Here is a 26,031-nt window from a genome sequence, read left to right as displayed (position 1 = left end):
TGCTCACTGCCTTCTGCCACTGGGACCCCTAACGGAGCACTGAGACACCAGTGGATCCATGGTGGTTAGCAAGACCCGTTGTGGGGTGCAAGGGAAAAAACGTGGGCTCTGGACCCATTTGGGGGTAGGAATTCTTGGTGCACGAAGCCAACCCTTTCTGGACCTCAAATCTCCATCTGTAAAATGGGTCACCCCACAGAGGTGAGCTGGATTTGCAAGCCACGCCTCTTGCACCCACAACTTGCTCTCTGCGTTGCTCTTTTCTCTCTCCCTCAGCTCGGAGGTGCAGTGGTGAGTGGGGGAGGGGAAGCCCTGGTTCAGCCTCCGGTCCCCCACCCCCTTCCCCGGCCAAGGGCAGAGAATCTGCCTCTGAGAGACCCTCTGCCCCAGTGGAAGGCTACTGCCAGCCACGCAGGGGTTAACCCGCTTCCGGTGTGGGAGGAGGAGGGCGCGGGGTGAGGACTCCTTTACAGGTGCCCCGGAGTCCCCCAGCCTGCCCTTAGCGTTGGACTCTGCGCTGCTCCTCGAGCCTTTACGTAATGATGCCCCCGGAGCGCGGAGGCCGGCCGCCTTTGTTGCTGAGATCCGCATCGGCAGCGGCCCCGTGAGTATTAATAAACCGATCACTCAAAATGGCAGGCTGGGCTTTATTTATGTAGATTTGGGCTGGGGCACCTCGCAGGGAACAATCAACACAGCCCGCCCTTCTGTCCCCCCTGCCCCCCCCCCCAGTCCCTCCGCTCAGAGCCCCGCCCCCCACCTTGGCCAGCACTCTGGTCTAGAGAATGCAAACACAATTACTCCGGAACCACACTCGGTGGGTTCCAGGCCCAGCTCTTCCACTTCCCTGATGGGAAATCTGGCAAAGGGAGACTCAGTTAGCTTTACCTGTAAAATGGGCCGAAGACTACCAAGGCGTCAGTTTGAATGACAGAATCTTAAGAATCTGCTTTGCAAACTCTGAAACCATGATTCTCAGACTTTTTAGCTCCTAGGAGAATCAGCTGGAGGGCTTGTGGGAATGCAGAGTGCTGCCCCAGCGACTCCTGCCCTCCAAAGTTTGTGATATGAGGTGGGACAGAGAATTTGCTTTCCTAACATGCTCCCTATAACCCTGCTTTGAGAACCACTTTTCCAAGGCAGATTTTTTTTAATGAATTGGAATCTATTTGGCATGGGTGACGCCCTTGTCCCAAACTTGACCGACTATGCTGGGTAGGGGGTGGGGCACTGCCTTGCAAGAAGGGGGGACATCCTGGCCCCTGGTCAGCAGCACAGCCAGAACCATCTGGGGGCACCCCACCGCTCCCCCTCCTGATGGTTGTCTCTCCCACAGGTGAGAAGCAGGTGGCAATGATGATGATTCACAGGAGGGAGGGCAGCCTCCAGGGAGTGGGGTGGAGGCAAGGAGGCTGGAGGCAGGGTCCAGGCAGTGTGTGGGGGGGGTCCTGCCTCAGAGTGCCTGCTCCTGCACCTGCTCCTCTCAATCCTAGAGCTGGGCTCAGCCTGTGACACCCAGCAGTGGTGAGGAAACCCCCAGAAGGTCTTACCAGGCAGGTTCTCTAACCCAGAAGGAAGCTCTTGAGGAAGTGAGGGGAACCAGGAAGAGGAACCCGTAGGGGTTATGAAAACTCGACTCCTCCCCCTCACTCCCTGGGACAGTGGCCCTTTCATTCTGGTCCAACACAGTGCTCCTCCTGGCAGCTTCAGAACAACCTTTACAGTTTGCAAAAGCACCCGCTCCTGTGGAGTCCCTCTCCCTCTCTTCTTCTGGCTGCTACTACCAATATCAACAATAATGCTTCTTCCTTGCTAAGGGCTTAACATCTGTCCTCTTGGTTAAACTCCCAGTAACAGTAGGCTCTATCCACCCCCCCCCCCATTTTACAGACCAGGAAACTGAGGCTCCGAGAAATGAAAGCACTGACCCATGATTCATAACTAGGATTTGAACCCAGTCTATCTGCTTTAAAACCCCTGGGTTCAGCCACAGGGGTCTCTGACGATAGCCTCATCATCTCTGTGCCCCACCCCCATCCTAAGGGAGGGGGTCACTGCTGAGCCCAGGCCCCAGCCCCAAAGAATAGCCCAACTGGGCATTCCCCTAGCCTCTCCGCCCCCTTTCCCTCCACAGGTACCAAACACTAGTCCCACTGCTGCATCTTCCAAATCCAGTTGCAATTTCATTCCTCCCCAGGGATTCACAATCCACAAGTGATTTCAGGCCATAGACACTGGCATTTCCTGTGCCCACGCCACCCTCCAGCCACACGCCCACCCACATGCCACCCATCTGCACAGATGCACGTGTGCACACACACAGGCGCAATGGGGGTGCTGCTGCCCCTGCTGAGGGCGCCCGGGGCTGGCTGTTCCTAGACTCCAATGGGAGGCTAGAGGGGACTGACCCTCCCCAAGCTGGCTGGCCCTAGTCTCCACGTCCACGCCCCAGTTTCACAAAGAGAATCCCAGTAAGCATGATCGTAACAGGAATCAGCATTTCCAGTCAGCAGATCTTTCTCATCTAATCCCTCACTTGACGATGGCGAACTCCCAGAGGCAGGTGTTTTTGTATATCCGTTTCCCAGGTGCAGCAGAGGGTCACACAGCTAGTTGGGAGTGGAATCAGGGCCGTAGTCCCCTCATCTTGTCCTCTTCACCAAGGCTCCTCTTGAGCTGCAAATAATGACACATCATGGTCAGCAGCTCCGAGCACCTGTCCTTGCCTAGCGCTGTCTTGTTCTCATCTAGCACTTGATGGATGTCAGTTTCTGGTTCATGACAACCTTGCAAGGTGAACTTTTTTGGTGCCCAGTATAATGATAAAGATGAGGTAACAGAGAAGTTAAGAGCAGAATGGCAATCCAAGAAATGTTTCTGGACTAGACGCACATCACTTCAGAAAACTTTATAGGAAGGAAGAGAGCATGAGTGTCTAATGGGCGCTTTAAGGAGTGCAGATGTGGGGGTAATGGATAGCTTCGTCGCTGTCCTCCTGCCCACCCAGCCCTTCGTCTGTTACCAGGAGCTGTCTCCATGGCTGTTTGTGTGTGCCTCTGTCTCCCAGGAGCTGGGAGCTCCCCAAGGACAGGGACTGGGTCCTGTTCACCGCCAGGGCCCCAGAACCCAGCACCTGGCCTGACACACAGGAAGGCCTCAGACAAGACTGCCTCCTTCATGAGGATGGGGGGACAGTCTGTGCTCCCAGGTTCTCTGCGGATGGGTTTGAGAAACAGAGAACACAAAATCAAGACCCACAGGGCTCAAAGCTTATCTACCTTCTTTGCCACCTAAGGTGTGAATCCTCCTCTAGCACTGTCATTGGTTCTTCCCTGGCTTCTGTTTGCATGCTGTTAGTAGCAGGGTGCTCACTACTACTATAGCAACGCCTCATCACCTTGGGGTGATTGTACAGAGCTCCTCCTTTGGATGGAAGGTCAGGGACTTGAGTATATACAATGGTCACACTAAAGGCAGCACTGGCAGTGCCTCCATGTCAAGGGAGACAATCAGAGGTGACACTTCACAGTAGTGAGGTCGGTACCTGCCCGGCAGCAACCCAGAGCCCTGCATGCTGGGAAAACAGAAGAGGCAAAAAGGAATTCATCTTCCCAGCTTGAGCTGGCTCTGTTGAGGCAGCGGGCTGAGCCTCTGAGTTGTTGGAAAGACTGAAGCCTCAAGTCAGGGAGATCTTGGGTCTGTGATTCACCCAACACACTTAGGAGCAATCCTGATCTGTAGTTCTAGGCATTCATTCATTCGTTCATTCACTTACTCATTCATTATTGGCCATCACTGCCTGACGGGTTAGTCTGGAAGCAGGGCTGATGGCACTGGGGGCCACAGAGGGGCCTCGGGATCAGAGTTGTTCCCTTGGTAATCAGGACAGCTCTGCCGCTGAGAGCTCTTGCCAGCCAGGTAATGTTCCCTTTACTTCCGTGTAAAGGGCACAGCCTCTCCCACCCAGTCCCAGCTCCCAGGAGGGCAGCGAGAGTCTTCTTGGCAGTCAGTGCTCAATAAGTGTGTGCAGCTGCTGCTCCACAACCAGGGGCGCTTTCTTCTCTGAAACACCTCATTTTGTAGGCGGAGGGAACAAGCCATGGAGAGATTAAGTAACTTGTCCCACAGTCACCAAATGGCTGAGGTAGGATTTGAATCTGGGCCCTTGGTCTAGTCCCAGAGACTGCTTGATTAACCCTTCAGGAACTAATGTGGAAAGAGCTCAGACCCAGAGTCAAAATGCCCACCTCGCTAGAGACCCAGGGCAACCCCTCACCTCACCCCCACCTGCCCTATTTACTTATCTCATGAAATGGAGCCTGTCATCAACCTTGCTCTTCTGTCCCCACTCCCACAACCATCAGATAAGATGAAGAGAACCAGGCATTTTTCTCAGAAGGAGGGTGCGTGGTGGTGGGATTTGGGGTGAGAGACACATTACTGGTCACAGGGGGCTTAAATGAGCCCAGAGTGAGTGGGGGCATTGTTTGTAGGAACCTGGTTCTTTTAGGCTGAGGGGCTCCCAGAGAGTCCAGGACCCCCAAGCCACATCCTCCCCCTCCTCCCCCCACAGGATGTGTAGAGATAAAAGGTCTGACAACCATGCCCCCCACCACGTGTCCAGGAGTCCCAGATAAGATCTTAGTCCCATGACAGTGCAGTTTAGGGCAACATCGTGGAGACCAGATTTTAGGGTGGAGGATGAAGAAAGTGGGTGTGTATGTGGAAGGGGTGGCTGTCCTATGGAAGGGGAGAGAAAGGTGGGTCAAGGCTGGAAGCCCAAATCAAAAGTCCCTGACCATCATCTATAAAATGGGATTAATCATGCCGCTTTCGTAGGTTGTTGTGAGAATCAAATGAGTTAATGCTCGAAACTCCTTGAGCACACGGTGCCTGGCACGGAGCGGGCGCTCAGCAGATGGTGACCATTGTTGTCACTGTGTTCCCTCCACACTTGGGCATCTACCAGCCAAAGCAGTCCCTTCCATTTTAGACACTGGCCTAGGCCCCAGGGGATACCCCGAGGATATTTAAGACAGTGTGGTTTGCCAACCTATGGGGGTGTTGAGAGTCTCACAAAAGGGGCGCAGTCGTCAGAACTTGCCAAGAAAGTCTTCCTGGGCGGCGATTCTCCAGCGCCTTCTCCCGGGGCCTGAGCGCGCCCCCCACAGGCAGTCCCTAGGAAAGCCTCGGCCGGGGAGCCCCAGAGCCCAGTGGCCCCAACCCCTCTCCCCCTCCCCCCGGGCGGCCACCCTCGGGGGCGAGGCAGCCGGCGCGTGGGAGGGGACGGCGCGCCATTGGCTTGCGCGCGGGACCGAGAGGAGGGACCAGCGCGGGCCGCCAGACTCGGGTAAACCCCGGCCGCGCAGGACGCCGCGCGCAGTCCCGCCCGGCCCGGCCCTGCCCTGCCCCGCGCGGGCGGCGCGATGTGAGGCTCCCGAGGGCCCGAGCGTCCCCTGGCTCGCCAGCTCCGCGCAGCGCCGGCGCCAGCATGCGCTAGGAACGTAAGTTCTGTTCCCCGCCGCCGCCTCCGAGCCTCGCACGCTCCCCTCCCGCCGCCGGCCGGTGCCTGCGCAGCGCAGCCCAGCCCGGCCCGGCGGGGCTTCTGCCGCCCGCAGGGACCGCGGCAGACCTGGGGACCCCGTGCGCGCCAGCTGGACGCCCCAGGACCTCTTGACCCCGGCGGATAATGCCGGGAATCCAGGGGTCGCCTCCCGCCCCGCCCCCCCAAAAGGCGCAGCCCCGGAGCCCCTTCGGTTACCTCCCTTGGCGCTCTCCACTCACACCGCCCCTCCCTCTGCCTCGGTTTCCCTTTCTACCCCGTCTTTCTCCCTTCGGTGTCTCCTCCCTGTTGGACTGTTGATTTCCCCCCCCCTGCCTCCCCCTCAGCTTCGGAGCAAGAGAGAAAGAGCCAAGAGCAGTTTCTGTCTCCCTGGGGTCTGACTGTTGTCCCCGCGCTCGGTTCTCTGTCCCCTCCCCCCACATCGCCATTGTTCCCCGGTCCGAGGAGTGCGCGGCACAAACTTGCGAGTGCCCCTCCTTCTGCCTTCGCCCCCGCAGAGCCGCGGACCGCGGTGGCGGAGTTCCCGCTGGCCGGACCTACTGGTTCGGCGGGCTGTGGGGGCGTCCGGCAGCCCGGAGCTCCCCGCCTGGGGTCCCCCAGCTCTCAGGCCCGGGTCTCAGAAAGTGGGTGAGTGCCTGGAGCTAGGAGATAAAGGACACAGTGGCGGAAGAAGAAGCCAGACTGGGAGAGACCCTGGTCTCCGGGCCTGCGAGGGAAGGAGGGATTGGGGGTGGGGGAGGCAGAAACCGTGGCCGCGCCTAAGACCCAGTTGTTGGGTGGGAGGGTCCGGGAAGCACAGGTGGAGACGGACGCTCCCCAGTCTCCGTTAAGTCGCGCGCTCAGCGGGAAGGGGGCAGTGTGGGGCCATCGGCTTGGCTCTCGGTGGGCTGGGGGGTCCCTGCCAGGAGCAAAATAGTCGCATCCACCTCGGGGCGGGGTGTGGGGGGGTGTCTATCGAGGAAACGCCGGAACCCTGCGCGCATCCCGGGCGCGCCCCACTGGGTCCCGCGCTTGCATTGCGTCCCCTTGCCCCGCCCGCCCCGCCCTCCCCGCCCCCACCCAGTGCCCGGCTCCCGCCGCCCCCACGCGGCCTCAGGGGAGCGGGTTTCTTCTCTGGAGCAAGGTGGGCGGGGGCAGGAGTGGCCCGAGGCCGGGAACTCGGGGCTCCTCTGGAGCCCAGCGCTGACGACCAGTGCCACCTCGGTTTCCCACCATCGCCCCGCGCTTTCTGGTTGATTTCCTTCAAACTTTCCCTGGTGGGGCCGTCCTGCTAGGAGAAGGCATCACGGCCACAGGGATGCCCACCCCAACTGGGCGGCCTCTTGGACCTAAACCTCTGGTGGCCCGTGCAGAGGGGGTCAGGACCCTCTGCAGACCCTCTCTTCCTGCGAGCTAGAGATCCCAGGGACACAGAGTGGAATGGGGTGGGAGGTGCTGGTGGAGCGCCAGGAAGGGAAACTGTCCATTCTTTAGCGGAAGCCTCACACTAGCCCCACACTCAGCCCAGGAAGAGGGAAAGTTTTTCTTGTTGGTTGTTAGGACATAAGGAACTGTATATTCACCAGGTCTCTGTTTTCCTGTCTACAGAATGGGCTGCCTGGTCCCGGAGGTCCCCTCTGGCTCCATTAGCTGGAAGCAAGCTGCCCTGACCTCTCTTTTTCTGCCCACACGCTGTAGGTTTAATCAGTCCATATAAATTTGGGGTGGAGGGCTGAGGCCCAACCAAAGGCCTTCGCCCATGTCTGGTTGTCAACACATGTTGGATGCCTGCCTCCAGGCTCCAGCTGAAGCTTCTCCAACTCTGTACTTTGCTGCCTTCCCTCTCCCCAAATCTGAAGATAGGCCCCCACCAGCTCTGGAGAAAGGGACTGCCCCTCACTGTGTGAGGGTAAGAGAGTGATGAAATTAGCAGTGACCTCTGATATACATAGTTCAAGACTCTTCTTTACTTTCGCTGATTGAGCAAATTGTGGGCCCTATACCAAAGGTGGTTTAGTGAACCGAGTGCTGGACAGTTCTGGGCACTGGGAGACAGTTGAGAACAAAGCAAAGACTCTTTCCCTCATGGAGCTGACACTTAAAAGGTAGAAGGACAAATAATAAAGTAAATTATTTAGTGTATTGGGAGGTGAGGTGGGGGAGTTGACTGTCTGGAGTACTGATGCCAGGGGTGGGGTTTCCATTTTATTTATTTAGTTTTTTTTTTAAGATTTTATTTATTTGACACAGAGAGAGAGATCACAAGCAGGCAGAGAGAGGGAGGAAAGCAGGCTTCCCGCTGAGCAGAGAGCCTGATGCGGGGCTCGATCCGATGACCCCGAGATCATGACCCAAGTGGAAGGCAGAGGCTTAACCCACTGAGCCACCCAGGTGCCCCGGGGTTTCCATTTAAAACAAGGTGGTTGAGGAGGTCTTCCTGAGGAGGTGACTCTTGATCCAAGGCTTTGAAAGCATGAACTGTGGAGATAGCTTGGGGAAATAAAGATCCTGCAGAGAATGGTCTGTGCAAAGGCCCTGAGGCTGAAATGTGTCCGCCATATTTGAGAAACAGTAAGGAGCCACTGTGATTCTCGTGGAGTGAGGGGGTAGGGCAGAGCTAGGAGGCAAGGCTGACTGAAAAGGGGTGATGCATGCCGCTTTTGCAGTTGAGGGAAGTGGTGCTCAGCAATGGCATGTAAGTCACCCCAGGACATGAAGCAGCAGGATGGGGTACCTGAGGTTCTGCCTCCTGGCCCATACTGTTTGCACTTTCTCTGTATCTCAGCTACTCACTGGGAACACCGATTTACATCCCTGCCAGGGTCAGGCCTGGCCAAGTGGCAGTAACGTGGAGGGGAGCCATGCAGTCTTAGTACCTCAAGGGGATCCGCAGCCTTGCCACCCATCCATCAGCCATCTCCCCAGGTTCTCCCTGCCTATCCGTTGTGAGCGCCTTGGGACAATGTCTTTCTCCTGACACGAGTGACCCTTGTTCCCTTCCCATTTCCTTCTTAAGTCCACCCCTTGTAAACACCCCATTCTGCATCCGCATACAACCCTTAGAAAGGGACTGAAGCTGGTATGGTCAAGGGGGAAACTGAGGCAAAGAAGCTGAGTCTCTTAGCCTGAGAATAATACCAACAATGTTATTACTGAGCATTCGCTATAAAACGGTTGCCATTCTTGGTGTTTTTGTGCATCTTCTCATCAGTAGGTGGTAGGTGTGCTTATTACACCCATTTCACAGCTGAAGAAACTGAGGCCCAGAGAAATGGTGTCACTGGCCCAAGGCCATGCAGCGAATAAATGGTAGAGGCAGGATTTAAGCACAGGCCTTTTGAGTCCTGATCTACTCCTTTGACCCTGAGCCAGAGCCCCAAACCCTAGGGGAGATGGTCGGTCCTGGACTGTAGTTCTAGCCCATAGCATCCTCGGAAAAGTACAGGGACCTTTCTGCCTGCCTCTCCCAACCCACCCAGAATTTTAGAGAGAGGTAGGAGGCGCGATGGTTGGGGGTGGGGGGGATGGCATGTGTCTGCTACCTCCTCACCCCAGCCCTGGCCCCAGGGCAGCCAGAAGTCAGGCTGTCCCCATGGTCATGGCCCCCATGGGATTTGGAAGCACCAGCTGCCTTTGAGAGCCCTGACATGGTCCCTGGGCTGGTGGGGTCGGGGGGATGGGCCCATTCCCGGTTGAAAAGAATAGAAATTCCCCTTGTGCTCACCCTCTGCGTCAGCAGGGATAGGGAAAAGCCCCCCCCCCCCCCCCCGCCATGACATCTGAATGGTGACAGCTGCTGGTCAGGGGGCCGGATTCCCCCTTTCCCACCACCCTCAGACCCTGGGGTGTGAGGCCCAGGGAGGTCCCCTCTTCTGTTCTGTCTGTCTCAGCCTTTCTGGCATGCAGGCGTGTTTACTTTCAGTCCCTGAAGCTCTGGAGATGTTTATTTGTGATGAAAAGTTTGGGCTTCCCTCTGCCATTCTGGCAATTAGGCACCTTCAAAAGAAAGAGAACAGTAGATAAATCCTGTGTGTCTCCGGGGGCAGCCCGGCAGCTGGAGCTAGGGCCTCGCGTCCTGTTGGTGTGTGGATTTCAAAGCCACATTGTTGAACGGGATGGAGACCACACTCTCAGTTTTTCTTAGATGAGGCGACTGAGTCCCAGAGTAGGGCCCTGGTTTTGCCGTGGTGGCAGACAGACTCTCTGGGGACCTCAGCTGTCCTGTCTCCCCACTGGGCACCATGCCAGCTTCCGTGTACCTGGACATTCTTGGAAATGGGACATGGAGTGCCTTCTTTTTCTTGAGTCGGGGTTTTGTCTCAGGGACCAGGTCTGTCCCCACAGCGGGATTCAGATCCTGCCCCCTCCTCTCCATTGCCAAGGCTTGCCTGCTGCCCCACCCCGCCCTTCACATCCACCCTGAGCCCCAGGGGTGGGGGGTGGGAGGTGGGGGTGAGGCAGGTGATGGATGATGCTGGCAGGGCTCGTGGTCTGCTGGGGAGGCAAGGCTGACTCAGGCGGGCTCAGCCTTTAGAATAAGTCTGCTCTCGAGGGACACACCGCCAGGAAGCTCTGTGGCGTGTAGCCTCGCCATGGCTTGGTGCTGTCGCCCCGAGACCCATGTGACCAGACCCGCACCTGGGGGCCACTGTGATGACGTCAGTCATGACGCCAGTCACGCATTAGTGAAGCAAGCCCCCTTTGTGTCCTGTGACTTCCTAGCTTGGCTGTAATTCTGCCCCAGCCTTGTAAGTCAGGCATCGTGACCCACATTTATAGCACAGGAATGGAGGGTCTTCAGGCTGACTCGCCCCACGGCCTCAGGCTGGTAATGAACGTGGGTCTATCCACGCCCACACCCCTTCAGCACAGCCTTTGAGATGTGAGAGTCACTCTGCCTGAGGGCTCAGGCTGGCGGGTTCTGGGTTGGAGGTCTTTGGAGGGGCCTCTGGGCCAAGGAGCTGATGGGCCGCCCCAGGAAGGGGCCACGGGGGTGGATGACGGGGCCTCTGGACCCTCTAGCCTCCCTGGCCTCCTTGCTGGCCCTCGCTCCTTGCCTCCGCTCCTCTCGCTGCCCCCTTTCCTCGTTGCTCTGTCCCACACCCGGTTTCCAGCTATTTTACACCACCGTGATAAGAGAACAATGGGTCTCCCTGCAGCCCTTCCCTGGTCCTGCTGGGGTCACAGGGCCTTAACCCAAGGGATCCTAGACCCCAGGAAGGAAGGAGTTCAGATGCTGGCAACCTGCCAGGGGCTTTCAAGAGGCCGATGTGATGAGGAAGATGGCTTAGGGCTTAGTTCTTCCTAGAGGTCAGGTTTACCAAAGAGCACCCCAGCGCCTGCACACACACACACACACACACACACACACACACACACACACACACACGGGCTTCTCTCAGGATGTTATTTACAGCGTAGTTGACTCGCTCCCAGTGTCAGCTCTGCAGCTCACCCTGAGAAGCTTGAGTAAGTCCCTCGGGCCTTAGTTTCTTCCTCTGTAGAGTGGGGGTGACAACACAGCCATTCTCACAGGGTTGTTGTGGGGGCTGCCATGAATCCCTGGTCTGGAAGTACTTGTTCCCTGCCTCCAGCCCTCGGACAGATGCTCTCGGGGGCAGTGTCTACCAGATGGGGAGGGATGGTGTGGGGGGCATGGTCCCTCCAACAAAGGGTCTTATTGGAAAAGGAAGTCGTTCTTGGCTGTGACGCTCAATGCAGCAGCGACTCCCCCCTGCATCACCGGGAGGCTTGGCAGCTGGTGGGTGTGCAGGGCCTCGGGCCCCCTTCCTCCGCCTCCACCCTCCCCCCACCCCCCCACTGCTGGTCAGGTTTTTAAGTCAGCCCTCATGGGCACAGTCTCCATGCCTGATGGTTTCTATGGAAACCAGGCTTCCTGGGAAGGCTGTAGTGGGGTGGGGAGAGGTCCTTTAGGACCAGCAGGGGAACCATGCTCCTGCCCCACCCGACCTCCTGCCCGGGCAGGGCCTAGGCAGCTGTCCCATAAGCAAGGACAGCAAGGAGTCTGCAGGAGGGGCCAGGCCCCTTGACTGCCCTTGCTCAGCGCCTCGTCACAGCCCTGTGAGCTAAAAACGAGTACCGTGGTTTCCACCAAGGCAGAAATGGAAGCTCAGAGTGGTTAGGAAACTTTTTGAGGTTACAGACAAGAGAAAAACTTGAAGTTTGAGCCCAAGTTTGCCTAATCATTGAGTATATGCCCCCCTGTTCTCCCCTGACACCCACACCCCTGGTAAGCCTCTCTGTTCCTGGCCTCTTGTCTAGTCATGACCCCTCTGTCTTGCTGCCATGGGGAGCTCTTTGGGAATGTTCTTCCTGGGCTCAGATGTCCCTGTACTTGATGAGAGGGCAGGTAGGGGCATGTGGGGGGGCAGTGCTGCAGGGAGTCAGACCTTGGCCAGCACCGGGGAGGGGCACTCTCCACCCCTTCCCCAACTCATGACTTGGTGACAGGTATTTGGTGAGCTCCTCACACGCCGGGAAGTGTCCCAGACTCTGTGAGCAAGACCTACAGAAAGCCTGGCCCTGGGATGCTGGCCTTTTAGTGATGGCCACAGCGTTTTGCGGAGGGGGCATGGCGGTGTCTCACCACACTGTCCCCGCCCCCGAGTCCTGACCCCCACATTTCCTGGGCACTCTATGGGCCAGACCCTTTGCCAAGACCATCTCTGTACCTACTCTCCTATGCCTTCAGCATTCTAGACCCACGGATCCGAGGCCACAGGCCAGGAGGAAAGGTCAGATTTGAAGCCAGCCCTTCTGATTGCAAAGCCCCTTTCCTGCCTGTGCCTGCCACTGGCTCCTATGTGGCCCTCTCTGGGCCTCAGCTTTCTGCCTCGTCCAGTGTGGGTTTGGAGCCGAGCCTCCACTTGGGCCCTGCCCCATCTGAGTGTGATCCCCAGTATTCTGGGTGGGTCCCACTGCTCCCTATGGCCCAGATGTCACTCACTGGCCCGTGCTGACCGAGCACCCCCCACCCCATCCTGTGTGCAGAGATGCGGAGGGAAGATTCTTGGGCCACACAGCAGCCCTGCCTTCAGATCACGGGGTCTCTAGGAGTCAGGTGCCTGTGACAGGACTAGGGATATGGCCTGGCAGTGGGCCGTGGCCGTCCCCAGGAAGACCCAGAGAGTCCAGGGGAGGGAGGGAGAGGCTGTGTCCCGGGAAGGCCTCTGAAGAACAAGGATGGTCGAGACAGGGAACAGAGCGCAAGGAGGACCTTCCTGGCTGGGCAGTGGTTTTAGAACTGTAACAGCTCTGAAGAAGGACAGGGACTTGCTGGCTTTATTGGGAATCAAGGTGAGAGAGGACGGCCAGGAGCAGAATGTAGAAGGTCATGAACTTGGGCTCTGGGAGCTGCAGCTACATTGTACTGGTTCCTTGCTTGGCAGGTTCTCCTCCACCCTCCCCTGCCCTTAGCCTCTGGCAGCCTGGCCTGGGGGAGGGGTGAAGCCCCGGAGGGCCCTCCAGAGGGCAGCTGGAAAGGAAGCCACAGCCCTATCAGGCAGGCTTTTTCCATTGTGCACCGCTGAATGGCTGAATGAAGAAAGGGAAGTAGGAGTTGGGGGAAGCAGGCGGGGCACCCCAGGTGTTCCCTCTCCTTAGCCTCCAGCACTTGTGCAGAGAGAGTGTTCTCATTAACCCCATTTCCCAGGGGCAAACACTGAGTCTGGGAGAGCTGTAAGGAGCAGCCTGAAGCCCTGTGGCTGGTAAGAGGGCAGACTCAGGACCTCAACGCGCCTCTGGTCCAGCCGAGGTGCAGGGAGTGGAGCGGAGGAGGTGCCCTCTGTCTCCACTTAGGTTAGAATGAGGCCGGCCTGAAAACACCTGTGGAGCGGGAAGGGGAAGAAAGTTCAAGGACAGATCGGAGGGGGCCGTGTATGTGGGTTGCCTTGAGGGGCCTGGCAGGTGCGTAGGGTACTGCAGCGGCCGCCCTAGGCTTCACAGGCAAAGCCTGGTGCTGTGGGTGAAGAAGAGACAGAACTCAGTACTCAGAGTGGTTAGCTGTGCTGAGACAGGTGCTGGGGATCATACTCCCTAGGGATTCCACTCTCCTCGGGAGGCCTGCCCTTTGGGGGTGATAAGCTCCTTGTTGGGGGCTGGGCTCCATAGGAGACCACAGTGGGCCCCACCAGCCCAAGTTCCTGATGGAGGTGCTTGTGGATAAAGACTGTCCCTCCTAAGAGTCTTGCCGGTGTCCGATGGAGCCCAGGATGCTACAGTCCCCTTGCCGTACCCTGCCCCTGGAGGCCGGCACTGCCAACCCCCAGAGCCCTTGCTTTGCAGATTGAGGCTTGCAGTGAAGAAGGGAGTATCCAGTGTGTGTTGGTGTGGAGGGCTCTTTGGGCAGAGGAAGGCAGCTGATGCTTTGAGCAGGGGTCCCTGAGACAGCCTGGGATCTGGTGGGCTTGATCCAAGTGCCACCTTATGCCGCGGGATGGAGATCTATGCGTAACTGTCAAACTCCGGAAACAGCCCAGATGTCCTCCAGTGAGTGACTGGATAACCAACGGGTCCATCTACTTTGTGGAATATTACTCTGCCTTAAAGAGGGCCGGACAGGGGAAGGCGCCCAGCAGCCCCGATGAGCCCCTAGCGTTAGGTGGAATGCAAGAAGCCGGTCTCAAATGGTTCTAGTCTGTATGAGTCTATTTATAGAACATGTTTGAAAAAACAGAGCCGAAGCTAGAGGGACGGCCCACAGATCAGTGGCGGCGAGGGGCAAGGGGGGAGGGGAGGAGAGGGCCAAGGCAGGTGTCCCAAAGCGCCGTTGGTCGTTCTCTGCATCTCTACACTGGCTAAAAGTCTTGTAACTGTAAAACAGCAAAAAACTGTTGGTTCTGCAGTATGTAAATGAAAAAGATGAAAGGCCAGAGGAGAGGCCGGAAAAGGAAGGGGGGCGAGGGCCGGGCTCCCCGGTGCTTTCTTGGCTGAGGGCAGCAAGGCCCGGCGGCTCCCAGCTGTGGCTGGCCAGCTCTCATGGGCCATCTGGAACTGGTCCACTGGGCGGCGGGAGGGACGCCGGGCTTGTTGTTGCCTCTCTGGAGTCACAAGAAGTTGTGGGAAGTGCTGAGGCATGGGGACAATGCCTGTTCCCCTGGGGAACAGTGTGGTTAAACCCTGCATTCTCCTGTGGGGCTGGTCACCCCCCCCCCATCAAATGGCCTTGGGCATTGGAACTGCCTTCATCACTACCACCGGCCACCTCCGTGGCCCCGGTGGTGTGTGGGGAGGGGACCGCATAGCGACCCCTGCTTCATAGATGAGAAACTGAGGCCTGGGGGCTGAACATCACTCAGCGGAGACCCCCGAGACTGACCTGTGTGGTCAGTTTCAAACTGGAGCTGCTTAGCTACTCCCAGGCCTTACCCAAGTCTAAAGCCACATTTCCCAGGCCCCCTACAGCTTGGTTCTATGCCCTGGGGTTTGTTTGGGTGCTTTGTTTTGTGTTAAGACACTGGGAGGCTAGAAAACCAGAGGGGACCTGAGGCCATCTCTGCCTCTGGCAGCCCTGATCCAGGACTTGGAGGCTGAGACTTGGTTGGGGCCACACACCACTAAGGTGGCAGGGTGACTGCGACCAAGGTCCGGCAGGCCCAGCAGAGGGACGCGTGATTTCTGAGCCTTGTCTGTAAGTGAGGGTAGTGTTCCGGCCTTCCGGGAGGGTGGCTGTGGGCTTCTATAGAATGAGGTGCCAGGCATGGAGTGCCGTGGGGGGTACTGGAGTGACTCAGCCCGTCTCTGTTGGACTTCGTTGAGCTTAGTTTCCTCCTCTCTGGAATGGGTGTAAATAGTTCCCATGGCCTGCCAGGGATGGGGGGGGGGTGCTATGAATAGAGGAACCCAGGGCCACCCCTGGGCCAGGTTTTGGAAGCCTTTGGCTCACTGGGGTCAACATTTTTGTCTCCTTCACATAGGTTTTGTGCTGACTGAAGGTGAGGACCAGCAGTCAACTCATCTCTGTGTCTCCCAGCCCAGTGCCAGGCACACAGTAGGTGCTCAAGTCCCAGCCCGAGGTGGAGCTGGGGGGTGGCTGGGGGGTGGGGATTGTGGGGGATCATGAGCAGACCCGGGGTAGGGAAGAGGCCGGTGGTGGGTGTCCCTGACAGGAAGGGGCCCAGAACTTTTGCCAGCGCGCCAGGCCGTCCTTCCTCTGGCTCCGTTGGGCTCTGGAGACTTTCAGACCTGGCAGGTTTGAAGGGGGTTGTCTGCGTGACAGGGAGGGAGGGCTTGTTGGACAGAGAGATGATCTGGGAAAAAATTCAGTGTGGTGCCTGGACCCCAGGCTTTGGGCAGATCTGCCCTTTTCTGGCAAGACCGGCCCGGACTCCTCTTTGCCCCCATCTCCCAGGAACCTTTGGATGTGGTCTCCCTCTGGGGCCTGAGTGCCTTTCCTGGGCCCACACCCTCCTCTAGGGCCTTCTGTAAGGCTCCACCCCACCTGATTACTCAGGGTGTGCCGTGTCCATGGAGGCCAGATGGGCTCACACAGCTGGAACGGCTTTCGGGACATGCTCGCCCACCCATTTTATAGATGAGGAAGCTGAGGCCAGGGAGGGGAGAGACTTCCCCTCACAGCCAGCTGGTTAGAGAGCTAAATACCAAGCCTGGGCCCCCCAGAGTTCCAGCTGCTGCCCCGGGCTGACAGGGGACGTCTCCGCAGGCCCAGGGGTCAGGTCTGGCTGCCTCTGAGGTCTGGAAGCTGGACAGGACCTGTGGCTGAGGCAGGTGTCTCCCCTCAGCCCCTCTGCAGACACCAGCCTCCAGGGCAAGATGGCGACCAAGCAGCCCCCTCCTCTCATGAAGAAGCACAGCCAGACGGACCTCGTGAGCCGTCTGAAGACCCGCAAGATCCTCGGCGTGGGCGGGGAGGATGACGACGGGGAGGTGCACCGCTCCAAGGTGGGCTGAGGGGTCCGAAGCCGTCCTCACCCTGCGGTCCGCCTCTGAGCCCCCATCTGGGGAGGCGGGTCCAGCCTGCCATTCGGGAGAAGAGCAGACGCGGTCTGTGAAGCTGTGGGAACCCCGGGACTTGGCTCATTATTTTTTTTCTAGGAACTTCATGGAGATATCAGGGGAATAATGACGAAAAGAAAGATCATTAGAATGAATTTCATGCTTACTGTGTGCCCGTTGCTGCGCCTGTTGGTTTATAAATCTGATTTAATCTGGCTAGTCCTGGGAGATAGTTATGAACCCATTTTATTGATAAGGAAACTGAGGCTCAGAGAGGTCAAGGACATGTGCGAGGTCACTCCAGGCAGGGGCACAGCCAGGCTTTAAGCCCGTGTCCAGCTGAACCCTGAGCTTTTATTCCTACCACCATATTTTCAGCTTCCTGTAAGCTCTGGTGTCAAGAACAGGCAGAGGGAGGGGGCCTCAGTGTGACCCTCCCAGCCTGGGTGACACTTTGGCTACGTGGAAGTACCCAGGTGGGTCCCTGGGCATGCCAGGGGGGCTCAGGGAAGGGAGTGAATGGGCTGGGGGCGCCCCTGACCCCCTCTTTGTCCACAGATCAGCCAGGTCTTGGGTAACGAAATCAAGTTTGCTGTTCGGGAGCCTCTGGGGCTGAGGTGAGCGTCCAGGGTGCATTTGGGTGGGTGCCTGGCTATGGGGTGGGGTGCTGCGTGAGGCCCCGCCTCGTCAGTTTCATCCCTGTCTCCCCGTGCCTGTGACTCCATCTCATCTCATTCCCTCTCTCTAAAGCCAGCCATCGCTGGACATCTGGCTGGGGAGGAGAGGGTCCCCTGGGCCCTGCGGGTGGCAGTGAAGGGGGCCTGGCTGTGACTTTTCTCTCCACATGTCGCCAGGGTTTGGCAGTTTGCTTCCGCTGTGCTGTTCTCCGGCATTGCCATCATGGTGAGCCCCCACCCCCGCCCTCGCCCCTGGCCCTGGGACCTGGCCCTGGGTGTGGCTCCCTGTGTCCCGCCTCTGGGCCTCTTCTGGAGGTTCATTCCCCGTCCTGGGGCCCCTGCTGCCTCTCCCCCAAGGCCAGCATGCTAAGGCCCTACCTGTCAGGGCTCTCTAGCCCCCTCCCGAGTCCCAGTCCTTCCCACCTGAACCCTGCCTGTTCTGGAGCATCCTAGATCCCAGGACCCATGTTCCTGACTCTGTGCCTCTGGGAACCTAGAGCCTTCTGTCCTGGCACGGGGGTGTGGGGGAGAGTCAAGGCGCTTCAGCCTGGCTTCCGGGGGTAAAGATGTCCAGGAGACATTCCAACTCTCCCCTGAACTGCCCACCCTGTCCACAGGCTCTGGCCTTCCCTGACCAGCTCTATGATGCCGTCTTCGACGGAGCCCAGGTGACCAGCAAGACCCCCATCCGTCTCTACGGCGGGGCTCTCCTCAGTGAGTGTTGCTGGGGCTGATGTGAAGGGCAGCTGGGGCCCCACAGAGACTGAGAGGAGCCGGGGAAGCCTATCTTGGTGGGAAGGGGTGGGGGCTCCCCTCCCCTTCCCAGCACACACCAACCCCCTTCAGCCCAGGAGTCTAGCTCTGCTGGGTGTGTGCTGCCATCTTGTGGCCACTGCTGCAATGTACCCAGTGGACGGGGTGGCGTCTTTGACATCATCTGGGCAAAGGCTTCCTGAGGGCTTACTCCCTAGTGCACCTCCCCTCATCAGTCATCAGGGTGCAGAGATGAATGAGGTCCTGGCCCTGCCCTCCAGGACCTTGCCGCCTAGAGGAGGAGACGAAATCAACACAGTGCAAAACCTCTCCCACTCTTGGGTCTCTCCCGTGAACCATCCTGTTTCCTTTCTGATTTGAGTCACACACGGTGCCTGGTAGGAAGCTGAATTACAGCTTTTAAGGCCTCATCCAGGTAGCATTCCCCCCTCCTCTCTGAAACATTATATGGCTCCCTTTTGCCTGCAGAATAAAGGCCCAGTCCTGTCACTTGGCTTTTGGGGTGGTCTGTGGTGTGGATCCAGTCTCCCTTTCCAGCCCTGCCTCCCTCAGATCCCACAGTGGGCCCCAACTCCAGCCCCATCTCATGATGCCTAGCCCCCCCCGCCCCCTGCCATGTCGGTAGGCCATGCCTCTGTAGATGCAGTGTCCCCGACCTTGTGCTGATGGCACTAATATCCATCCCCCAAGTGTCTGCCCAGGTACCAGGGGTGGGGGGCAGGGCCTGGCAGCAACTGGGATACCTTTAAGCCCTTCACTCACTTCACTCAGGCAGTGGGAGACCTAGGGTTATAAGGTTAAGCCAGATGATGGATGAGTTTTCATTTGGGGAGTGTGAGTAGGGATGGAGGATGTGGAAGTCTGGGATCCTGTCCTGGCTTTGAGGGGGTGAGTGGCTCAAGCTGCCTGCCCCCAGCCTGCTCTTTGCCCTTGACCGCAGGCATCTCCCTGATCATGTGGAATGCTCTCTACACGGCCGAGAAGGTTATCATCCGGTGGACTCTGCTCACCGAAGCCTGTTACTTCGGGGTCCAGTTCTTGGGTGAGTCCCAAGGTGGACAGAGAAATGGGGAGACGGATGGGGTGGGGGATACGGGCAGGGCCGCTTGGCCCCTGGCTCTCCGGCTCCCCCGACTTGGCTTCCAGGAGGGGATGGAAATCTGAGGGGGAGGGGCGCACATGGCCGTGTTTACCCGTATGTGTGCACCCTTGTGTGCTCACACACCTGAGACGTACCTGTACCTTTTTGAACACACACACCCACATACATACACACACACATACATATGTCCACAGCTTCCCACACGCACGTGCACCTGCAGCTTTCCATAACCCATCACTCCCTTGTGTACCCAGCATAGGTGTGTCAGCGCACACCCAGTGTGGCCCATGTGCTCCCTCTCACCCCAGCATCTGTCCCGCAGGGGACTTGGGACCAGATGTGTTCTTGAGGCCCGGCAGCTGGCAGGAGACCCCAGCGCAGCAGGTCATTCTGTGTTGGGAGTTGTGACACACACCCCTCCTCTGACCTCTGTCCCTTCCCGGTCTTTCTCTCTCGCAGTGGTCACCGCCACGCTAGCTGAGACAGGCCTCGTGTCCCTGGGGATCCTGCTGCTCCTGGCCAGTCGTCTCCTTTTTGTCGCCATCAGTGTTTACTACTATTACCAAGTTGGCCGAAAACCCAAGAAAGTCTAGCCCGTTGCTGGGCTAGGGGGTCCCCGTGGGGCAGGGAGACCCTGCCTGGGGCCTCGGTTTCCCTCTGGCTTCTGGAAGGCAGGAAGGACCCTGCCCTGCACCAGGCCTGCCCTAGGCAGGTGGGGCCGCTCGCCTTCCTTTCCTCCTGGGCACCCCCACATGCTGTGATCTCCTGGACTTTCAGGCTGAGGGAGGGACAAGGCCTCGGCACCTCTGCCCTTTGCCCCACACAGCAGCACCTCCCTTTTTTTGGCTCTCTTGGCCTCCAGATCCCGTGGATAGACACTGACCGAAGAGCTTGAGTCATGGGGTGTTGGGCTAAGGAGCGGTTTCTGGCCCTTCTGCCAGGACACCCTTCTTTTGTTTGGGAGGGGTGCCCAGCTTCCCTGTCCTCCCCGCACCCCCCACCCCCACTCTAGTGCCCACACAGCTGAACGTGGCTTCTGTGTATGCCTGGAAGAGCTGGCCACTCAACCCTGCGCCCATCCTCCTCGGCGTGGGCCCTCCCCACCCATGGGAGCCGCCGGCCATCCCTCCGCACACATCCCTGCCCTTCCCACCGCCCCACTGCGGGGCTGACAGGCAGGGACCCCTGAGAGACCGGCCACCTGCAGCTAGAGCCCTTGCCCAGCCCCAGCCCGGCCACCACGGGCTCTGTGCTAGGGCCTTGCTCTAGGCTACTGGAGGCACTCAGGAGTCCCCTCCCTCCAACTGGCCTGGGTCCAGAGGCCCCCAGCAGCCTCCCTGCAGGCCGGCCCCAGCAGTGGGCATTAAGGACCCCGTGGAGGCTCCCGTGAGTGACGGGGTTTGGAGAGGAGGAAGAGAGAGAAGCAGCAGCAGCATCTCCTGGTCCCTTGTTGTGTCCTTCAGGGTCTGAGGTGCGCTTGGCTCAGCCCCTCACCTACCCTCAGCCTCTCCCCGGGGTGCTGCCCCTGAGACTCGGCGAGCTGGGACTGGGTGACCTTCCAACTCAGCAGGGAAACGAAACAAATATTTCCACAGGCCGCGCTCATGTCCCCCACCCCAAGTACCCTGGAGGAGGCTGACCGGCAGCTCCCTCAGAGCCGAAGGCCCCCCTGTCTGCCCCCCCCCCCGCCCCCATGTGCGTGCCCCTGTTGTCTGTCACTTCCCTGCGCTCCTTCCCTCTGGGACACAAGTGCGTTCACTGGGCATGGTGGCCCTCGTGTTCTGGTGACAGCGTGGACAAAGGCAGCCCAGGGCCCCACACTTGCTTCTCCTCTTGGAATCCAGCGTCTTGGGTGGGGCAAGGCAGCTGGTGGGCAGGGGATGGCCCAGCTCTGGCTGCCGCCGGCTGCACCTGTGCCCGGGAACCTGGCTATGCCCGCAGCCACGCAGCTGGTCCCTGGCACAGCTGCGGGGCTGCTGCAGGTCCACAGCTGAGGGTCAAGGCCAGGCCGCTGGTGACCAGCTGAGCAGAAGGGAGAGGCTGGGCTCTTCCCTGACCTCCGTCTCCTGCCTCTGTCGCGTGGTCCGCTTCTCAGAACCCAGCTGCTTGCTCACGAGCCCTGGCCAGGCAGGGCACCCACTGCCCCCTGGCCACACTCCTGTCCTCAGTCCGACCCCAGCCTTTTAAGGCCTGTCTCATCCTTTGATGGGGGATGGGTGGTTTGTCCTTGTCTCCAGTGGGCATGATGGATCGGTGTCCCCGGGGTCGATGGCAGGGAGGTAGAAAGTTCCAGCTTAACTGTGGGGCTCTGGGGGCTGTGCTGGCCTCACCCCTGCCACCCCCCTCTCCCCGCTGGGGTGCACCGGGGCAGGCTGGAGGGCTGAGCTCAGCCTTGCCCCTTGGGGTTTGGTCAGGAGGGCCTGCTGGGATGGCTTGTGCTGCTGGCTTAGACATCAGAGCTGGGCCCAGGGGGAGGGAGCCTGGCAAACAGCCAGTGGTCTGGGGACATGGGGGGTGTGGGGGGCACTAAGCAAGGAGCCATTACTGGGATGGGGGCAGTGACAATGGGGAGGAGGACCCACACATCTGAGGAAACCCAGGGTGGGCCCGTGCTCCACCCTGAAGGTTTGTGGAGACCCCCCCACACCCCCAGCCCACCACTCTCTATCCTTGTCCCTGGAGCCCAGCGCCCTCCGGTCAAGCTCCTGCCTCTGCCTCTCCCACCCCGCCCAAGCAAGACCACCTTTCTTCACAGTCACTATTTATTCTTCGTTCCTTCTTTTTGTAAGAAACGGTCACAAAAACCAGTGCAAAACCATCAGTGTGGGTGTCCTGTTTTATATTACAAAAAACTCCTCTTGATATAGAATATAAAAAGGGGGGATCACAGGAAATAAACATGATAAATTAGCGAGGAACATTTACAGTTTTCAAAATAGACTTTCAACCTAGGACCCATGAGGGAAAGGGAAGAGGGGGCTTCTGGGAGATGGGGTGCTGGGGCCTCGGCTGGTTTGGGGTCTTCGGTCTGGGCCCCTTAGGCATGGAAGAATGAGAGGGACAAGAGAGCCTCCAAAGCCCTCAGACGGCTTCTGTTTCCCAAGACGCACGCGCTCTGGAGCAGAAACCTGGCTTTCAGGCCAGGCTGTGTGTGTGTGTGACCAACAGTGGGCCTCTGCAGCTCGGCTGGAGGAGGTCTCCTTAGAGAGGTATCCCCACCCCCACAGCCCCGTGGCCCTGCAGCCAGACCACTGCAAGCAACACCTGTCCTCGATGACCAGTGCTGAGTCTGTATATGAACCGGCCCAGTTAGATCGAAGTGCCTGGGAAGGGGGCAAGCCTGGACTGGGACTGGGCTCTGTCCTTCGCACCTCGGACCGTCTGCGAGGCAGCCTTGCAGACGGTCACAGCTGGAGACTGCCCGCTCTCCCTTTCCAAGCCCCTGTGTGGGCAGTGGCGGACTCGGTGCTCCGTGGTACCTTTCTGGAAAACTCTGGGGGATGACGCTCACCATCCGCCCTTGAACCTGCCTCAGCCTGATGTTCCTCTGGGATCTATTCTGCCTCCCACGGACCTTCCTGGGGCCGACAAGAGGTGGGAAGAATGGACACGACTGGAGATGGGAAGGGAGTGCATGCCAGAGCCCAGGCCCTTCTTACCTTGAAGGTCCCAGATTCTCCTGGCTGGTAGGGGACTAGAGGGGACCAGGAAGCCTGAGATGCCCCCAGACTAGAGCCACACAGCTGCCCCACGAGACCCTGAGTCCAGCCAAGCCAGCTGTTGTTACTTTTGCTAAGCTCAGACCAGCCCTTTGCCTCTGCCAGGAAGCTGGAGCTGAGCATGTGGGCGGGAGTGTGGGTCTAGAGAGGAGCCAAGTCCAAGGCCCTGCTCGCGCTGGGTTGGGCTACCCGCTAGCTGCAGGGGGCTCTGGGTCCCGGGGATGCCCGGTCGCTGGGGAGTTCATGGCCACACATCTGGAGTTCCAGGGATAATATGGAAAGCCCCTGCTTGGAGACCAGGAGCAGGGCCTGGGACTGGGGGACGGGGGCAGCATAAGGATGGGATGGGGAAGGGGAGAGACGGGGAGGAGGTTAAACCTGATCTTTACAGCAGGCACAGAGCTCGGGGCTGCATCTGTAAAGGGGGCTGGTGGCAGAGCCAGGAGGCATAGGGCTCCAGGCACAGCCCTGCCTCTCCTAGGGGCTGGCAGGCTGGGAGGCTGGAAGCGGACACAGGGTCTGGGATCCAGAATGGGTTCTCCCCAAACACTGAAGAGGGACTGTGGGGGAGGACAGCAGGCTTTGTGTTGCCCCTCCCACTGCCATGCCGTCACTAATCAAGCCTTGATTGTCTGGCCAACACCACTGATCAGGATGATGCTGTCCTTCCCCCCTCCCCCAACCGTCCCCAAACCTCCCATCCTCTGAACAGGCCTGGCAGGCAATCCTGATTCACTGGGGTGGAGGGATCTTGCGATACAGTTGCTGACACTGGTCTAGAATGCACAGCCTGTGTTTGAGGGTCTGTGGGTGCTGTGTGGGTGTGGGTCTAGGGGAAAACACCTCCCTACCTCAGCCTGGAAGAAACACTCAGAAGTGTGCTAGGGCCCATGAAGGGACAAGAAGCCATTTGGCAGCAGAAATGAGGTGTCTTGGAGCTCTTTAGCCTGGAGAAAATGGGGATTGGGGGAGGCACTGTGTGGCCTTAACACTTTGGGGAGTGAGGGCAAGTGGAATGCCACAGATGGAAGCAGAGAAAAACAGAGAACTCTCATGTGCACTGAGCTGACGCTAAGAAGTCAAAGCAGTCCAAAGACAAGTCTGTCTCAGGAGGTAGAAAGCTCCCCGTCCTTGGAGGTATGCAAGAAGAGGGTGGTGAAGTCTTGGCAGAAATCTTGTGGAAGATATCCAAGTCTCAGTTCTGGGAGGGGAGAGGAGAACCAGATGGTCTTGGGGATTCCTTCCAGCCCTGGGAGTCACAGAGTTGTTGGGGAACAGGGAAAGGGCTGGGCTTGTGGGAAGAGGTGGGCAGTGTAGAAAAGTGACTGTAGTGTGTGTGTGAGAGTTCCGTGTCCCTGGGGGCTTAGAAAGAAGTATGGGGAGGTGGGAAGGGAGCAGGGAGGACAGTCCAGAATTTTCTTAGCTGTGGAGCTGGTAAATTCTTGACCAGCTTGCTTTCTCTCTCCTGGGGAAGCCAGGATGCTGAGGCCAGGGAGGGGTGTGAGCAGCAGACCTGCTGGGACCTACAGAGCCCTGGAAGGTGCAACAGGCAGCCAAGGGACCACTGGGTTCTTGTTCAGAATTGTCATGCATATGCTGTGTGACTGAATGAAAAATGCCCCCTCTCTGGGCTTTCTGGATTATGTGATCCAATAGATGAGGGAAGCAAGGACTCTGCCAGCTAGGCCACACTTGGATCCAGTGTCTGCAGCCCATTCTTGACCCCAGCTCAAGGCAGGGACAACGCCATCAGAGGACCAGAGGTTGAACGTAGGTTCCGAGTTCTTAAGGACAAGGCGACCGAGTCTCCTTGGGGCTCTGGGGGGCTTTGTCGACCTCTGAGAGCTGCTTTTGTCTTTTGTTGGCTAGATCTGCACTTTCTTGGCACCTGGAGCTGAGGAGAAGGCCCAGGCCTGCGACTGCCAGAGGCTGGTGGGACCGAGGCGGGAACCTGGCCCTGGGGTTCCTTTGGTCTCTAGTGCAGACAGCTTCCTGGGGTTCAGGCGCCGGGCCCCTGAAAAGAGCCCATGGCACCCACCCGGAGACCAGGCAGGGTCTAACAATCGTAGTTTCATCTTCATTTTCTTGTTAAAAAAATAGCTATTTTCCTCTGCCCCTTCTCCTGCCCACTTATCGTGATCTCACCTCCTCCCCTGGGGCCAAGGGGGCAGGGGCGCGGGGTAGGGGAGGGCGTCGGGGGCTGGGCAGTGGTGGTGGGTGAGGCTTCAGGCTCCAGGCCACGCCCTCTACTGGATGCCCCGGAAGAGACACATGGCAAAGATCATGGCGAAAAGCTGCAGAAGTAGAAGTTGGCTTGTCAGGCTGGGCTTCCAGCCTGGCACGCGGCTGTCCCCTCCCAAGGGGAAGTAACCATCGGCCCAGCAAGGGGGCTCACCCATCAATGGGCACACTCCTGCAGGAGGATCCCTGGGGGCAAGCACCTTTTGCCAGCCACTGGCCCTTGTTGTGCAGCAGAGTCATGGAAAGAAGTGGGCTTTGGACATGGGTTCAAATCTAATTCCTCTATTTGCTAGCAGCAACTTGGGCCAAAGGCGTCCCTTCCTGGAGCCTGAGAGCTTCCTGTGCGCCCAGCCCAGTCCTAAGTACTTTCTCAGAAATCTTCAACAGAGAGGAGGCAAGACACAGAGAGGTCATGTGACCCACCGAAGGTCACACAGCTGCAGGTGGGGGAGCTGGGGGTTGGGTCTATGCTGTGACCCTGCAGCCCATACTCAGAAGTCCCGTGCACTCCCCTTTCTAGCTCTCAGGAGCGGGGGAAGATGTAGCCCTTGCCAGAGTTGAGAGCACTATGACCCAACACCGCACTAGGGCCCTGGGTGGGAGGGGGTTGGGGGGTAGGGCAGGCAGAGACCCAGATTCAGGATGCCCCTCTGACTAGAATGGCTGAGGCCCCCACAGGCAGGGGTCTTCTTGCGAGTAGCAGAAGGGACAGTCCCCAGACCACAGACTCAGGGCCAGATCTCTGGTTGGAGAAGCGGCGTAGGCAAGGTGAGGCTGGGACAGCAATACAGAAAAAGTCCCTTTTTGGGAGCAGATTCCTGTCTCCCTTCGGGGTGCAGCTAGGCTTGTGGGCCGGGGGTGAGGACAGCAGATCAAGAATACAGACATTGTCTAACAAGACTCTAGGACAGCCTGGCCAGGCATGGAGTCCCCACCCTCTGCCATCCTTATGACGTCCAGCCGCAACCGCGGCCTGGGAATAGAGTAGTAGTACCATTTTGC

General features: G+C 58.6%; 2 protein-coding genes across 8 annotated transcripts in view; one reads left to right on the top strand and one right to left on the bottom strand.

The window, feature by feature from the left end:
• The first annotated feature begins 5,057 nt into the window (after positions 1-5,057).
• TP53I11 (tumor protein p53 inducible protein 11) lies at positions 5,058-21,890 on the top strand. Of its 2 annotated transcripts, none has more exons than XM_082684057.1 (8): positions 5,058-5,504; positions 15,478-15,551; positions 16,303-16,462; positions 17,075-17,133; positions 17,371-17,419; positions 17,811-17,907; positions 18,908-19,009; positions 19,529-21,890. In XM_082684057.1, the coding sequence occupies exons 3-8, from the start codon at positions 16,334-16,336 to the stop codon at positions 19,660-19,662; spliced, it is 570 nt and encodes a 189-aa protein (XP_082540183.1). In that variant the 5' UTR covers positions 5,058-5,504; positions 15,478-15,551; positions 16,303-16,333; the 3' UTR covers positions 19,663-21,890. The 2 variants fall into 2 exon arrangements, with proteins under 2 accessions (XP_082540183.1, XP_082540184.1); XM_082684058.1 differs by lacking the exon at positions 5,058-5,504 and adding an exon at positions 5,980-6,190.
• Position 21,891: 1 nt separating this feature from the next.
• The window catches only part of TSPAN18 (tetraspanin 18), a 177,557-nt gene continuing 173,417 nt past the window's right edge, over positions 21,892-26,031 (bottom strand). For all 6 annotated transcript variants that reach the window (XM_082684050.1, XM_082684051.1, XM_082684053.1 and 3 more), the window contains one exon: positions 21,892-25,082. In XM_082684050.1, coding sequence (XP_082540176.1) covers positions 25,035-25,082 — 48 coding nt within the window. In that variant the 3' untranslated portion in view covers positions 21,892-25,034. The remainder of the gene's footprint in view (positions 25,083-26,031) is intronic.

Source organism: Mustela nivalis, assembly GCF_964662115.1.
Source record: "Mustela nivalis genome assembly, chromosome: 9".
Lineage (NCBI taxonomy): Eukaryota > Metazoa > Chordata > Mammalia > Carnivora > Mustelidae > Mustela > Mustela nivalis.
This window is presented reverse-complemented; position numbering and strand designations above follow the sequence as displayed.